This window comes from Lissotriton helveticus, chromosome 3_1 (genome assembly GCF_964261635.1).
Source record: "Lissotriton helveticus chromosome 3_1, aLisHel1.1, whole genome shotgun sequence".
NCBI lineage: Eukaryota > Metazoa > Chordata > Amphibia > Caudata > Salamandridae > Lissotriton > Lissotriton helveticus.
The window spans coordinates 1150941872-1150959667 of NC_136061.1; the positions used below are offsets into that span (position 1 = coordinate 1150941872).

General features: G+C 44.4%; 1 protein-coding gene across 1 annotated transcript in view; it reads right to left on the minus strand.

The window, feature by feature from the left end:
* Nucleotides 1-17796, minus strand: part of KIF5C (kinesin family member 5C) — a 612753-nt gene that overhangs the window by 181522 nt on the left and 413435 nt on the right. The window contains exon 17 of the mRNA XM_078681761.1: nucleotides 9414-9531. Within this exon, the coding sequence (XP_078537887.1) occupies nucleotides 9414-9531 (118 nt within the window). The remainder of the gene's footprint in view (nucleotides 1-9413; nucleotides 9532-17796) is intronic.

The window sequence follows — 17796 nt, forward strand, 5'->3', positions numbered from 1 at the left end:
TCTTAGCATCCTATTCTATGGAATTAGGATTGAGAGATGGATCACAGACAGATTAAAAATAAAAATAGACTTCTAAACATCATCTATCCTTCCTATTAATCCATCTTGATTCAGTCTTTACATGGAACACCTTGGTCAATTTCTTCAAGTAAAGCAGTTCACCATTAACCAATGTGCTGCAACACCCAACCTTACCTAGAAAATATCTTGCTCATCAAAAATAAGCCTGAAAATATTCCCGGAAAACCTTCTGATTTTAGTGAGCTCCCTGAAAGTGAACATGCTAAGAAAAAAACCCTCCTCCTCTTTTCTTTTAAAAAAAAAATGTTTTATTTCCATCACGGGGAACAACCCAAAAGAAGAATTCTTACATACAGTAAAAACAGAACCAATATAAAAACATATCCTCAGCAAGGTAATAATAAAGTAATAATAGGGTAATTAAAGAAACAATTTTTATGACATTATTAATCCCCACATTCTGTCCACTTTCCGCTTAGTCTGCAGACCCCTTCTAATCGCAAGAGAATGCTCCATGTTATATATTTCCTTAACAAGGCTCCACCACTCAATAACCGTTGGTGGATTTTGTTGAACCCAAACTCTAGCAATAGCCAACCTAGCACATGTAATTAAAATGTTCAACAAATCACATAACACACTGTTTCCCCCTGACACACCCACAAACACATCCATTGATGAAAATATAATAGGACTAACGAGCCTAGTAGACAACTTTAGTTACTCCATTCCAAAATTCAACAAGATGCGGACAAGAGAAGAACATGTGAATAATATCAGCCCCACTTAGATCGCATTTTGGGCATTTCGTACGATCACTGAAGTTATTATTTGTTGCCCATTTAAGAATCCTGTCCGGTGTGTAATACAGTTGACATATAGTTTTAAATAACTGCAGTTTAAGATTTGAAGATTGAAAAGAAAGATTGAGGCTATTTAAAGACGAGATGATCAGATCTGGTGGTACATTCATCGCCAACTTGCTACTCCATTTCTCTGCCACTTAGTAATATCGTTAGTGTTGTAACCAGAAAATATTTTGTACCCAATACTGATCAGTGCTTTATCTGCTTCTCTATAAATACAGTTCCAAACTTCAGAATCTGACAGAGTGGTAAGTTCTAACTTCCTCAAAAGATAGTCCCTGATCTGATAATATTTAAACCGAGCCCCCTCTGACAAATTATAACACACCTTCAATCCTCCTCTTTTCTGTACCACCACCGCCACCTTAGTCAAATAATGATCACAACCACTATCATGCAATCTGTAAAATTGCGGGATGTCATTACCGAAAGCTATGGTTCACTAAATGGTCAAATTAATGATGACTGCCTCCTCTCAACTACTTATACTGTCCCTCCAGCTGTCTTCAGAACAGTAATTAAGGCACCAGTCTTCTCACAACTATCAAGCCTACTTTAGTGCTCCTTAAATCAATCTGCATGAAGCAATCAGCCTTGTTGGATATATCGATGTATTCTGAGTGACCTTCAATAGCTATACATGGGAGCTAAAATCAACTTGAAATTGAAATAAATCAAACTCAAACTTCCCTGTCTTGACCTAACCAACCATCTGAAAAAACACCTCAAGAGGAGAATAGAGCCTCAATTCGAAACTAAAAACTCCAAAACTCTGAATCAGGCGTCTCCTGCAAAGGATAAAAATCTGGAATCACACACCTAAAGAACTCTCTCATCCCAAATCTACTAAATTTCCAAAAAGATTTTATAGCCCGCCTTTTCAGAATGTACTTAGTGGACTAACATTGGTTTCAAATTTCTCTCTCTTACATTACCTCAAGCTATTTTTCTATACATTGTTGTCTGTAACTGTCACTTGTGAGGTGCTGCCCATGTGGCTAAGTGAATGCTATATAAATATCCATAACAAATGATTTAATTAAAAGCAATATCAGTCCAAAGATATGCTTTTCTTAAAAGGCAGTCTTGCTAAATAACCTATTTTCCAAAGCTCCATGCCAATATCACAACTTTCTATATGGCTTATTTTTTCCAGTGTGTATCAAATCCTCAAATAGCATCTCCAGAAGAACATGTCTTATCATTCACCATCCATGGGCAATCGAAAGTGTTGAGTTTACACCCATATTACCAGATTAAAAATGCTTCTGTATGGTCATACCTGAAAATATGTAAATAATTTCCCCCCTGCCACCCTTCAACATCTCCACCATGAATACCTGTAAAAACAGATGCTTATTTCCCCAGTGATGTACACATCACTAACTGCAATAACCCGAACTAGCTTGTCGCCCAGGCACCTTTACATGGTTTCAACTTGCCTTTTTACTTACTAAATTGTTGCACTACCCGACTTGTTCTATATGGGGCATTTGGTGGTGATTTCAAACAGTTAAAGGGCGGCATGAATAAATAAAAAGAATATAATAAAGCCACATTCAAAGTATATGTCCTTGATTTCTGCTCTCTGAAGTAGATGTGAACATTAACTCTACCTTGATAGCCATCCTTATACTTTAGCGAGCTGCAGTCTTTACTTTATTTCAATGCCCCTGCATTATACTGTACAGCATTGTTCACAGAAACAGAGAATGATAAATACAGAATACCCATTGGTGTATGGAATAACGGTACAGAAGGTCATAGGGGAATTTGGTCCTTCACAAAACTGAGATGGCCTAATATCCTTAATCAGGCTGAGCTTGGTTTACTAATTCTCTATATCATCAAGTCACTAGCTCTATCTTTCTTCATGTTAAAATCATTCTACAGTGGACCATATTCTGAGTAATAACTTCAGGTAGCCCTGATTTTCTACCAACAATCTTTTATGGCAGTTTTTCAGATTGTAAGCTGAATTATCTATAGAACTTGCATTACGAGGGGGTTTCTAATACTGATTTGTTTGGAATCTAGACTCTTCGCCCACATCGTTATTATAAGGCATGTGAGACTACTACAAGTGTTATTACCACATGCGAGTCTAGGTAATCCCTCCATATTTAACCTGAAGGAATTTGTAACACGACAAATTGAACTACAATTACAGAATGCATGGGGGAAAGTGTACTGTAACACAGATATCCTAATGCTATTCTCCATTCAATAGGGGCGTATATGGTATAACTTGTGATGTCTGGTGTTTCACATACCCTAGTATCAGTAAATCCTGGTGTTCGATTACCGCACCACAATTGCTCTAAGACATAGAATGAAGGCCTATGTGTTTGAGTAAAAAAGTATTGATTGAAGGGGTTCAACAAAAAACACTATCAAAAAATACCACATAGCTGGGCACACTTTGTTGACAAGATACTTTGGAATGTATCAAGAGTAATATTAGAAAAAGAGGCTCATGGATAGCATACAGTTAAACAATCTTTACAAGCAATTGAAGGATCTGCATAGCAAAGAAAGATGAAACAGGCCCATGTGTAGGCATCCCATAACTGCAACACAACCACTTGGTGGGTACATTAAAGAAAACATTTTGAAAATAAGGACATTGAAAAGAAGGAATGCTGTTAAAGAAGACACACATGTTGCATGTGAATAATATGAATACCGTAGGTATTGCCAAACATAAACATAGCATTAAGTGCTAAATGAGGCCAATGGTATGATAACAGATAGAATCAATCAAGCATTTATATGGCGCACTACTCACCCAGAGGGTCTCAAGGCGCTGGGGGAGGGGGGTCCGCTACTGCTCGAACAGCCAGGTTTTGAGTTGCTTCCTGAAGGCGAGGTGGTCCTGGGTCAGGCGGAGGTGGGTCGGGAGGGAGTTCCATGTCTTGGCGGGAAGGTAGGAGAAGGACCGTCCCCCTGTGGTGGCTCTTCGAATGCGGGGGACGGCAGCGAGCGCGTGGCCGGTCGATCGGAGCAGGCGATTGGGAGCGTAGAAGTTGAGGCGACTGTTGAGGTAACCTGGGCCTTGGTTGTGTAGGGCTTTGTGTGCGTGGGTGAGGAGACGGAAGGTGATTCTCTTGTTGACCGGGAGCCAGTGCAGGTCTCTCAGGTGTCCGGATATGTGGCTGCGACGGGGGATGTCCAGGATGAGTCGTGCTGAGGCGTTCTGGATCCGCTGGAGTCTCTTCTGGAGTTTGGCGGTGGGTCCGGCGTAGAGGGAGTTGCCGTAGTCCAGGCGGCTGGTGACGAGGGCCTGGGTGACCGTCTTCCTGGTCTCGGTGGGGATCCACCGGAAGATCTTACGTAGCATGCGCAGGGTGTTGAAGCACGACGAGGAGACGGCGTTGACTTGTCTGGTCATGGAGAGGGAGGAGTCCAGGATGAATCCCAGGTTGCGTGCGTGGTCTGTTGGTTTGGGTGCGCTGCCCAGGGTGGGGGGCCACCAGGAGTCGTCCCAGCCGGAGGGTGAGGATCCCAGAAGAGAAAAGAATGCCGGCATCCTTCCATGCTTCTACCAGAGTGGACTTAGGGAGGGACCAGGATCAAGGCACCCTTCCTGCACTCAGCGTAAACAGGAGAATAGTGGTTGGACACTTCTCCCCCAGCATGCATGGGCACAGGGTAGGAGGAGCATCCTCACTGTATTTTGATTACTTTGACATTTTGATCCCCAGAGATCAGAGATTGTAAAATGGCAGCAGCGCTCATTTCCTCCTGGGGAGATTGAGGGCTCCTAAGTGCTAAAAGGCTCATGGGGAGGGACCTCCCAGCATGGGCCTTCCCAAAGCCTATAATTGCTTTTTATACTCGTTGTACTGGTACAGGGGGGTTAAAGAAGCTTTCAGAAGCAGAGTGTAACTCACTCTGTTCTCAGTCGGTCCCCCCAAGGGACCACACTTTTTTGCTGTTTTCTCAGCCCTTGTAAGACCTTTCTGGATGCTTTTTCTCCTGGTGGCCCATTTTAGTCACCAGTAAGAGTCTCTTCGGCTTCTTGGTCACCTCACATGGGCCTGGGGGCCAGAGTGTGCCCACCATTCTTACTTAGGTGGCCTTTCATTTTTCATTTTCAGGACTCCTGTAATGTCTACCACAACATAATCTCCATGTTGGAGCCAGTCAATTAGAATCCACCCATCCACTTAAAATGGCGATATCTAGACACAAACGGTCCAGATGTCTCTAACCAGTGTTAACCTTTTCATACGAACCTGAAGCAACTTTATAAACTCCTCCAAAATAGCTGAACATATTTAAACCAAGTCATAAAAAGTGCACTTTGTGAGTAGTAGCCTAACTTTTTGGCAAATTTGGAGCAATTTCGTTGAGCAGTTTTTTTCTGTTGCAGAGAGCAAAGCTTTGTATAGGAATTTAAATGTGGGTTTCTGAGACACCCCCGCCACCCCCCATGCAGCAGCATTTTTTGAATGCCACAAGAAATTCGCTTTGAATAACAAAGTCTAATTGAAAGAGTCATCGGTTGCCAGTATATTCCTTCATGATGAGAACAAATTGTCAGAATCTTGATTTAGATATGTATTTATAATTATAAATATATACATATATGCAAACATATAAATATAGATAAGCAAGTGTGCATGTAATTAAAAGAAAAATAACGTACCTGTGTAGTTAATCCCGCATTACAAGGTACCGGAAAATGATCTGTGTGGTACTTACCTGCAAGGTAAAGGCTGCATGATGAGAGTGCTGCATTCTAAAGTCTGCCGTGTAAAGGTGACATAATGCCGATTACGGCATTTCCCTAATGAAGGGATGAATTTGTTTCCAAAAATGTCTCTTCTGGTAGCCAATCCAGGAGTATCCAGCATCAACACCTACTTGTGTGCCAAAGCCACAGCAGATCCTCCACTTTGATCAATATCAGTCTGACCTTCAACAAGATCATCAGGCCTTTTTTTCAGTCATGCAGGTCTGGATGAATCTAAGTGACTGAAGCTCAATTCTGAAAAGACTAATGTACTTATTTTTGGCCCAAATAGCTTGTGTAGTCTTTCCTCTTGAATCTATATTAGGAGCCCAATAGAGGTCAACAGAACTACAGCGCAACTCAATCATATCCTCTTTGTTGCATCAAATAAGACTCTTCGAAAAGATTGTCTTGATTATTCCTCAGTATCCCCAAGTTGCAGTGGTGGCAGCCGAGATCCTTTCCAGGCTTGAACTAATGCCTACTATTCATGACTCCAAACAAGTACCATTCAAAAGCTCCAGGTCACAGAACTTGGTCTCTGGCTCAAGAAAGTTCACCCATGTTTCTAAGGCTCTCTGATTGCTCTACTGGCTCATTGTTTTGCAATAGATCCAGATTTTGTGTACCATCCCACAAGCCTTTAATGGGAGTGGCATGCCAGAATATCTTCCAGACTTCATAGTGGTATTCCATTTCAAAAACTTAATTTGGGCTCTCTCCATTTCTGGTGCGCTGGATCAGATGAGCCCCTTGTGGGGCCGGGCCTTCTCTGTCCTTGCTCCAAAGTTGTGGAATAATATCTCTTTACACATTTGTGTTTCTTCCATTATTCAATGGTGTTTTACAACATTTGCTAAATGTTTCTATGAAGGCCACCAATGCATGCATACACAGGCATGTTGTCTTAAAGGGGTTTCAAGTAATGTATGACAAAAAACATTAAAAACTGGCAGCACTTTTGTGTAGAGGCATTTGGCCATAGGCAATCACATTGGAAAGGTTTTAACCAAAAAACAGAAAAAACTATTCAAAGATGGCCACGAAGCTTGCAGATGTAGAGCATGCATGTAAGAAATGGGGTTGTTGGTTGAGTGGGGTGCTAACTTAGAGACAACTTGTAAAGAATGTATGCAGCCCACTATCAGTAATAAAGTGAAAACACAACACAGAAAAAATCCCACACCAATTTAGAAACATTGGGAACATTAAAAAAAATTATTTGAGACCAAAAATGCAAAAATCCAATCAGTAGAACCAGAGTTGTTATTTTTTTAAATTTAAGGTAAAAACTAGGGCCTAAAAGATCAAAGCACCAACCATGGACATCAAGTCATGTAAGACCGCGTCAAAGTAAACAAATATGGCCAAGCAGGAGTTGCATACAAAAAGTGGATTGGTCCCAGTCAGTGCTTACCTACGGACTTAGAAGAAATTCCAATAAAAATGTTTTGAGAAGGTAGACGTTCAGTAGGGCAAAGCTGGGGGGGGAGCTGTGTCCAAGGAGGAGACTTTGTCAGGGAGCTGCTTGAAGTCGTAGTGAAGGTTTTGAAGTTCAAGCTTGGTTTGTTTTTGGAAGTCGAAAATTTCCTTCAAGATGAGCCTGGAGGCTGTAGCCAATGAGTGCTGCACGAGGTCAGATTCCCCCTCTGCAAAAGACCACTGATCAGGATTTGCTGCTGCTTAGAACATAGCAGGAGCTGAAGCGAATTTAGGGATGAGCGAAGCACTTTTGGTGGATAGGGAAGCAGGTTGGTCTTGGTCTCCTCTCGATTCTAGAGCAGTTTTTAGCCAAAACATTTTTAAGTCCCAAGTTTGGATTTTGGCTATCTGCCTACCATAAACACCATCTGCAAGAGTCTAGGACTGGACAGGCACCACTTGGAGGGTTAGGACTCACTCCGGCTGGGTCTAGGTGTGATGAAATGATTGTTGGAGTTTTTTCTGTCACTAAGGCTCTAATTAGGAAGCCAGTCAACTAACCCTTGGAGTCACTCTAGAAGTCCTGAGTTGAAGCAGTGGAGAGTGGCTCAAGCAGCAGGGCAAGCCGCTGAGTGTTCAAGGCAGGCTTCAGGCAGCAGAGCAATCCTTCCAGGTGCGGCAACGTAGTCCTCTGAAGCAAACGGTAGGCCACAGAAGCAGGCAGTCCTCAGAGTCCTTAAGCAGGTTAGGAAAGTTAACTTAACAGTGGGTCTGAGGGTTCTATGTTTATATCTGGTACCTTATTTGAAGTAAGATAAGTTTCTAAAGACTTCCCTTTGGGGAGTTGCCTTCCTACCCTGTCCTGCCTTCAGGCTGGATGTATGAACACTGAAATGGTGATGAGTCCTTTGGATGAAGGCAGGGCACAGACTATTGATTTGGAAGTAGCTGTGCCCAGCTTTGCACCACCCCCAACCTGCCACTGATGGTCCATCCAGGCACATCTATTGCCTTACTTGTTGGGCTGTCTGTGAAGAATAAACAAAAGTCCAACTGCCAACTACACCCAGTCATGTGACACAGGAACAGGCTGCAGGCACCAAATAGTTGTGGCAAGAAAATGGTAACTTTCTAAAAGTGGCATTTTCAAAAATTGTAACTTAAAATCCATCTTTACCATTAAAGAGGATTTCGTATCACAACATTGCAGACACCAAACATGAAATCTTCACTTGTTTCCAATCAAACATTAGCACGTATTAAATGTAATAAGACAACCTAATGTTATCCAATGGGAGAGGTAGGCCTCACAGTAGTGATAAAGGAATTTGTGAGTTTTTCTCTACCAGGACATGTAAAAGGGTACAAGTCCAACCTTTTAATTACAATGCACCCTGCCCTTTGGGCTACCTATGACATACCTTAGGGGTGACATGTAATAAAAGAGGAGTTTAAGGCTTGACCAGGGTGTTACTATGCCATGTCGAATTGGCAATTTCAAAGTGCATTCAGGCTGCAATGGCAGACCCGGGACATGTTTGAAGGGGCTACATCGGTGAGTGGCACAACAAGTGCTACCGACCACTATTAGCATTTAATTTTTAGGCCCTAGATATAAGTATACCACTTTACCAGGCACTTATAGGTACATTAAATATGCCAATCAGGTAAGTCAATGTTATCATGTTTTAGGATGTGAGCACATGCACATTAGCAGTGGTTAGCAATGGTAAAGTGCACAGAGTCCTAAGGCCAACAAAACAAATTCAGCAAAAATAAGGAAGGGTTAAGGTGAACAGTTGGGGGGGTTGACCATGTGTAGAGGGCCTGGAGCAACAACGCATGCACACCTATGTGTGGCTGTTTTCAAAAAGCATTCCAGCAATAATAAATATTTCAATATGGGGCAAGACATACTTCATAAGTCATGCAGGCACGCTGGGCCCTCAACAAACATAACAGAAAAAGTAATATAAGATTGCATCAAGGGTCCTCCCACTAGCCCCGCCATTGAAGTGCACTATTTTCTTTGTGGATGACACAATTCTTCAACTGAATAACAAACCTCACACAGAAGGGAACCAGTGGCTGACCCATTGCCCCATGCTGTGTGTTATGGTGGGTGGAAGCAAAATAGTACTACAGATCAAAATATGAAGACAGCTGTCTAAAATGCGCTGTATGTATGCATGTGTGTGTATGATTTTTATTAGCCTTCTTTTTAAAATACAAGCCGTTCAGAAACAGATCTAACGAGTAAAAAATTCAAATTGGTGAAATTTAATGTGGTGTCATGCAAATATGTTTGCAAAGTGATATGCAATGTGATATGATACACAATCATTAATTCACTGTTTGTTACATACCTTGGGCATGGAGTTTAGCTAGTTCTTCATTAAGGGCATCTTGGGTCTCTTCTAGCTGTCTCCTTTTGTGGTCCATATTTTGCATGTAGTCTGTCAGAGACTTGATCTTCGCTTCATGCTGTAGGACAGTAATACATTTAGATTAATGGGAAAACTTGTCAAACATATTGCAATCAGATCAAGATACATGTATGTAATATGTAATATTATATTATCAGGTGATCTCTGAGAAGTTAAACATCAATTTGACACACTGGTGATCTCCAGAGTCATCTTATTGTGGCCATATACATTTCTGGGTTTAATTGAAGAATCTATACATGATAACCTTTAAAAAAACATGAACAATGCTATGCTAGCTGGATTTTAGAGTTTTTTGCTTTAAACCCAGTCACAAATGTATGTTTCTGCCACTATACATCTACGAAATGCAATGACCTGATTATCTCTTTTAAACCTCGTATGGGTTTGAGCTTTTGTTTTGTATAATCTTCTGTGCCCCTAGATGCATGTTTTTAACTTTAAACAATCAGCATCACTATGGCAATATTAAAATCTCTCCCATTCATATATGCCTCTGGGCATGTGACTAATATTAAAACAATGCCTTGAAAGGTGGTCGAATCATTTACAATCTAGTCCTTTTAATTAAAGACCATCGAGCTATTTGTAACTTAATTAATAGATGTTACAACCTTTGATCTCATTACTAAACTTTTAGGATAAATGTCAAATTTTACTGGATTATCATGACCCAAGGCAAGAGGGATTCGTCTCTGTTCACCATGTCTTGGAAACCCATTAATACTGGTCGTTGCATTTTTTACTAGAAGCCCGGATTCTGAGATTTTGATATATGTCACTAAGCTGATGTTGCATTTTCTAGTATTTTTAAATCTATTCTCATTTGATGAAAAAATATTAAGCTTACTTTAGTCCATCTGCCTAATGTAACATCAGCACCATTAGCAATATACAAAACCAACACACAGCACCACAAAAATATTGTCACCCTGCCCTGCGCTAATTAACAAAATTGGCTATCATTGCATATGGCAACACTTCAGCCACTGGCCCTGGCTAGAACTGTTTGATTAACAAGTTCCCTTTTCTTTGGGCCAGTCCTACTAAGGGCCACCAGAATGTATGCGCTGCACCACCCCATGCTTACTGCTTAGGCGAATAAAGTTCACATTTTGGTAATTTGGCAAAACAGTTACCGGATCTTTTATTCTGCTGATAGTTTACAACAATCCGCCTAGCTGTGCCACACACACAGTCTGAGCCCCAGAAAGAGCAAAGGACGATGTTGATTCTTCTGCGCCCCATCGAGGTCAAACAACCTTAACCAGATTTAGTGTCTATCAGCCACCACCTAGCAACCACTGCTGCCCTAGATTTTGTAGCAGCGGCAGCTCTATGAACAGAATGGTTCATAAAAAGCACACCTGCAGTACAAACCTGCTCAACATCGGGAAGCTGGTTCACTCTAATGCATCACATGAAAGGTTCTGGAAGAGTCTGAGTAAGGATCACACACTAGAGAACATTAAGATCACCAATCTGATTGAAACATTGAGGGGCGTGCTGGAACATTTACCATCAATGCCACTCGTCTTGCTGCTAGATCAGCGGGGCATCCTTCTGCTGATGTAATACATGGCTGTGATGAATAGCTGACCATGGGGAATCCAAGTCAACTTCTCCATGAAACTAGACCTCAAATTCTTCCAAAGGAGATTGTTTTGCCAGGGATCTTGGATAAAGCAAGCTTATCAATTCCTGTCCACTCTTTTATTACCACATTTAATACAGCAACGTGAAAGGGAAATTACTCTAGCTCATTTGCATTACATAGCTGGAAACACTGCTGTGTTGTTCCACTAGTCAGGCACAGAGGATTCTTAATCATCACTTTGAGGCAGGAACCCCATCAGCCGGTGTTCCTGCATGAAACAAGGCTGGCACAGTGATAAAGAAGCATAATTTGTCTCTAAATCTGTGACCAGAGTACCGTTACTGAAACTTTGAAGCTTCCGAGAAGAAAGGCTCATTGTTTACGGTCTGTGCTCTACATGCCCCAACAGTTCCGAAGACTCAGATGGTTTGCTATGCTCAGTGGTGCCTGTGAAGTAGTCAGAGTGAGGGGAGGGAGGGGGGAGGGTGGGGGTAAGGGGGGCTGGCAAATATGTGATCGGTGCATGCATGCATGCAAGGTGAGTGGTGAGCAGGGCCAGCTTTAGGGCAGTGCAACTGGTGCAGCCGCACTGGGCGCTGATCTGTGGAGGGGGGCACTGTGACCTCAGGGGGGCACTGTGCTGAGCAATATCTTATGATCGGAAAGATGAGTGGCACTTTTCCAGGTGGTAGTGAGAGAATCTGAGGAGGCGGTGATGGGACGCTGGGGGCGCCAAAAGCGATTGTTGCACCAGGCACCACCAATGCTAAAGCCGACCCTGGTGGTAAGCATAAATAAAAAGAAGTAACCACTTACCTTGCTTGCTGCACGATGTCCGACGTCCTCCTCACTCAGTCAGTGTTCTGCTCGGTTGCTAGCAAATCTCCCTAACCAATCCTGAGACTGCTCTCACCAGCATGAGAGCAGTGCCAGGACTGGAGGGAGTGGCCTCACTCAGCACTCCCAAGGGCACTGGAGGCTTGCTCTTGCTCTAACCCAGCTGTGTTAAGAAATCTAGGTTAGAGAAGTTTAAAATGGGCATGTCTGGCTGGCCGTCTCAAGATGGCTGACCAAAAAGGCAAGCACACTTTAAACTGAAGTGTACAGCTCACTGCTGCCACTCAGCAGCAGTGCAGCAGTGGCCTGCCCCGTCCGGACACTCGGTTCAGGATGGGTGGATTCAAGAATAAAAGGCAATAAATTACATTTATTACCGTTGTATTTTTTATCCTTGGGGTTTTCCTGGGGGGCACTTTTGACAGTGGGGCAACGCTCCTCCGCTCTCAGAGGAACCACCCCTAGGTACGCTTACAGTTCTCCATGCGCTTTCTCAGCTAATGAATGTCAATTGTCGGAGAAAATATCAACATAAGCATGGTCTAAAAAAAACGTGTTCTTATGTTAAATGTGGCATCAGAACTCAGTTGGAATAAGCTAACACAAGACACTTCTGATGGTGCAAGAAACCCGTAATCAGGTAATGAAATATCATGAAAATAGTTCTGTGCTCCATATATCATAATTGTTTCTATTAAGTACAGACAGATTATATTCCAAGGTGTGTATAGCTCAGTATCCCACACTCCGATGCTCTGTGTCTCTGAATGCTGAGAGCAGGGTGTGCAGACTGGGAAATGACAGCACAGTTCTGAGCTTTGAAAGCGTCCTCTGCTTTTCTACTACTTTGCCCTACCACATCCTAAACTTTACTTAAAATTCATTAACTGTCTACTTTGGAGTTCAGGGTTACATGCAGAGATGCCGCCCTCCCAGCATAAACAAGAAGCAAGTTAGTTGCAGCCATCCAATGGATACAGGGTGGCTAGGAGCCTCAAATTAAAGAAGTGCCACTAAGCAATGTTGCAGAGTTCCATTGACAAGCACGCCACAAAGGGTCATACTTAGAACTGGATGGTGAGTGATCAGCTTACATTGGAGCGATCACTTTCTCTCCCAATCCTCACCCCTTCAAAGGAAGGGAGGAAACTGCAGATGTGGTCAGACTTCAGAGTGTCAGCCTCTACTAGTAAGACTCTTGCATGGGGCACCACAAATCTCCCTTTAGTCTGCTTCCCCCTACCCTTATGGTGGTGGTGCTTGTAGTGATTGCCAAATCTTAGGGATGAGCACAGGCAAAACAAGCATAGTGATGAAGAAACTTCAGATGTTTGACAGACGTGGCCAAAACACAACATGATGTGCAGTCAGATGTCCGTTGATCTTCAGGACAACAGATGAAGTCTACACCAGTACTGCTGAGCTTCTACAGTAGATGAATGACCAGAGGAGTGAGAAAACAATATGTGCACCCTCATCCTGTTGGCTTCTTTATGAGGGGTTTACAAGTAACCGGGCACTCTGGAATAAAGCACTGCTGTCTGTGAGGCCAGGATGTATAAAGTGGAATCACTCCTCATAGAGGCTGAGAGAATGTTCAGTGTTGTCGAGGGAAAAGTGGAGATGATGGAAATGACAATGCAGCAATTTAAAACAAATATGCCAGACGCCTCCACATTCCAAACTTGTGCACTGATCTCGACTGTTCACTTTGAAGACCAGGTAGAGGGATCAGAACTTGCATAGATCCATGGGCAAACAGGACCTTGAATCGCCCCTGATGGATGATGACCTTGCTTAAGGTTATTGGTGTATCTTCCCTCCAAGAAGAGAAATTAGCTTGCCACCCACCAAAAAAGTGATATACTTCTAAATCCAGACTTGCGCCCAACGTCCATTACCAGGAAATAAGAATGCACAGGCTTCGCACAAGGGCTGGAAAAACCGGGGCACTGTTACCTGCTGCTCTTTGCAGCTCAGGTAAGTTTGGCAGTGTGAGAAGTTGGCCTGATATATGATGCTCACTAGTTCTAGTGATCACCTTGTATCAGTCCAAACAACCCTTATGGTGATTGGTTGTAAGTCAACCTTATAGACCAGCTATCCTAATGGTAGCATGGACAAAGCAGTCTTAGGCTAAACTCTTTTGGCATGTGAAGCCAGCTGTTTTACCACTGATAGGTTTCATTTACCGATGCCCCGCCCATTTACATTTGCATTTATGAGTTAGCAGGATGTGTCTAACCAATGTTATATTCATTTCTGCATTCTTGCTCATATTCTTATTCTAATATTCATTCTATGCGTGTTATACTATCATGTTTTCTTAGCTTAGCTTGTGTGCCACCATTTTGGAAGTGTTTCTTTCTGCGTGCGAGTCGCACTCGCTCACCCCTCCCGTAGGAATAGAGAAAAGAAATGCTAATGCAGTAATTTTCCTTTCTCAGCTAACTGTGACCGAAACTATAACAAATTCATTATCAGTGGTGTTCTCATATGCTGGAGACGCTGAGGCCCGGCTCCGCGGCCTTGGGCAGAGATAAGAAATGTTGCCATCGCAGGTGCAAATGCCTCGTGTGAGGCCATTGTTCGCTCTTCCAGGGGTCCAGTATTTTTCCACACTGGGCGTGTTTTACTCTACTGTATCCTGATATAATGTACTGCTGTGTTGGGACGAGTCAGTCCTCTCGGCACACTCTTATGGGTGAGGTCGGACTGGGCTCTCTCATATGGGAGTTTGTGGCCTAATAAAATTGCCTTGTTCATTCTTCTCCACTGTCCGGCTGACTTATTATTGGGTAACTATAGGTGAGTGAGGTAAGTCCCTCGGGTGGATTTGAGCCACGCTTATCAGATGGCGCCCGAAACGGGACTCCGCGATAAGGATCTTTCTCACCCGTAAGTGGGTAGCAGAAGACCGAGGACCCTCTGGTCGGCACGGTGGGTCTGGGTACCCACTTTGATGCCGAGCTTGTTTCTCGCAGCGCTGCCCCGCCCTGCTGATAGGGAGAGGTCCCGGTTCATGATTCTGCGCCGGAGTCCAGAAGGCGGAACTTTGGAGCTGACCGTGTTGGTCCTGGCAGCCGGTGGTGGAGAACGGTAGAAGTCGGTACTGCGCATAGAAGGTGAGTGGTCCGACTGTTGATTGAGGGTGCGGGGATGCTCCATGAGGCCGGTGGTTCTCTGAGACCGGTGTGTCTCTGGTGATTGGAGGAGCTGGTGTGCTCCTGGGGCCAGTGTGCTCCGGGGAACTCAGGGTGCGAGTGGCGCCCTGACAGACTTACTGGAGATTGGGTGGACGTTTGTTTGTCATCCGACCGGATGGTACTGCTGTCGAGGCGTGGCTTGCTGCGGATGAATTTTGGAACGTACCCGAACCCCTAGGGTGTGTGGTTCACTGGGTGCGGGTCCCGGTTCTCACGTGGTATAGTGCGCAGCGATCTGTAGTGCCACCCGGGAGGCGGATGTGTTCCTCAATTTCGGAACGGTGTGTATACTGTTCGGTCTGCGGAAGGGTCCAGGTTCCCCAGGACTTGGTCGACGGGCCTCGTCCCATTTTCGATAACACGTGTTTGGCAGGGATTGCGTTGGCGAAATAGGAAGTGCAACTGTGTGTGGGAGTGAATCTCTCGTTGTGGTGGTGTGACCCGGGGAAGCGAAAGTTTTGTGCTGGTGTGAGGTTGAGTGAGTTGCGATGCCGTGTTTTAGTAAACTACGGTGCCTTGGGTGCTGCTGTGGCCCTTCGGACACTAGATTGGCTGAGAGCCAACCTGCCCCAGTGGAGGGCTCCCCTAATTTTGAGATTTACGTTAAGCATGGACTGCCTCCGATTTTGTTTAACACTTTGTGGCACAGATATACGAAAGGAAATGTGGATTTGCAGTGGCCTTTGACCGGTTCTTTTGACGTGGCAAAATTAGATTATCTACAAGATCGATTGTTTGCTAGGCGCAGTCGCCAGAGTATGTTCGATTCTCTGAGGATGTGGCAGAAGGAAGTAAAGGAGCGACAGTTGAGGCAAGAGAAGGTAGCTCAAAAGAGGGCGGCACAGACAATGGCGCAGAAGGCGAGAGGGCACACTAAGAGAGAGAATGAGCAACGTATTGAGCGCGCAGACAGGCTTTTCAGGTTACAGGATAGTAAGAGCTATGTGGTTAGAGAGGAAGAACAAGATGAGATGGAGGATATTTTGAACTCTCGCCCCCCTCCCCCATATGCCCTGCAACCCTTGTACCCTGTGTTGGCTGGTTCTGCTTCCTCCGCGACTGTTTCGGTTCCGCAGACAGGTGCTTCTCCTTTATCTGCCCCCCCACCACCTCCTCCGTTTCCGCTCCAAAATTGTTGAGTGATGTTGAGCAAGCTTTGTCTTCTGTTACTTCTTCGTTGACGGCGCCCTTGGTCTCCCTCTTGCGGCGAGCTCACCTGCCCTCTCAGTGGCCCCCTCGGCGCTCCCTACTGTTTCTGCTAGCGCTACCCCTCAAGGTGGGTTGGTGACCCCGGTTCGGGGTGCGGGAAGTGGGCTGCTTAATCAGGTACGGACGTTGCTCACGCGTTCTACTGTCGGGTTGGATGAGAAGACGGTGGTGGCTAATCAGGCCTGCCAGTGGGCTAGGAATAATATTTATTCGATTGAAGATATTTGGTCCACGATGAAAGATTATGAACCACTGATGCAACAGCATGCTTTATGGCATATGTCGATGACATTGATAGCGTTGTGGGAACAGGGATATGGTGGGGAAGCACCGGCGATTCTTCATGACATTAGGAATAATGCCTACAGAGCTAATACTGGTATGAAGGATGTGTTACGCAGTTTGAGGTCCTTGTTGGAGTATCGAAATGAGCTGCAGTCGGCGGGAGAGCCTCGTTTCCCTGGGGTACATCCGATGCGGGAGGTACACCCTATTTTCCACCCTGAAATACCTGAGATGGTGGACCCGCACACTAATATTGTCACTCGAGTTTGCGTCGATGCTCATTTCCAAGAACAATGGGTGTATACGCCTTGGAAAAGGAGTGAGGTATTAGCGCTGAAGGCCCAGTTGCCTGACTTGAGAAAGAATCCGACTGCCTATTACAAAGAGCTGACAGAGGCAGCGTCCTCGACGGTCATGACCTTAGCCGACAGAGTTGTTTTTTGGACTGTTGGTTCCGGTGGATGTGTGGAGGCAGGTGAAGGGTACGGATCATGTAGAAGAACTGGGTGGCACCTGGGAGGAACTTAAGGATTGGGACAAGGAGCGAAAGCCAGGGGAGAAGCCGAAGGCTGAAATTCTAGCGTTACCGGGACGCATAATAAAATATATGCACTCCCTTATTCCTCCTAAGAAAGTGGATTGGGATAAGTTGACTGCATGCAGACAGAAGAAGGATGAGGCGGTTTCTGATTTTTTCACTCGCTTTGAAGAGACTTTCATGGATTTTAGTGGTCAAGATATTTCCCAAGATGGCGGCCTGCGCCTTTTCGTTAATAGATTCGTAACGAATTTATTACCAGAAATATCGGGTCGATTGCAGGCGTCGGAAAGTACGTGGACGACGTCCACCCCCTCTGGTATTCTGAGTATGGCTCAGTACTATGAACATAGGGAGAATGAGAATAAAGACAGACAAGAAAAGAAGGCGAAGGATTTGAAGACAAGAGTGTTACTGCAGCAAGTAGCGAAGGGTCGGGAACGGGGAGCCCCGCCCATGGCGGCTGGTCGAGGAGGAAATGGTTATGGGCAGGGAGAGAAGAGAGAGCGCCTGGGGCAAAATCAATGTGCTAAGTGCAAAAAGGAGGGGCACTGGTGGAGAGATTGCCCAGAACTCCAGACTACTGCCGGACAAGGCAGGGGACGTGGTCGGGGTGAATTTCACAGGAAT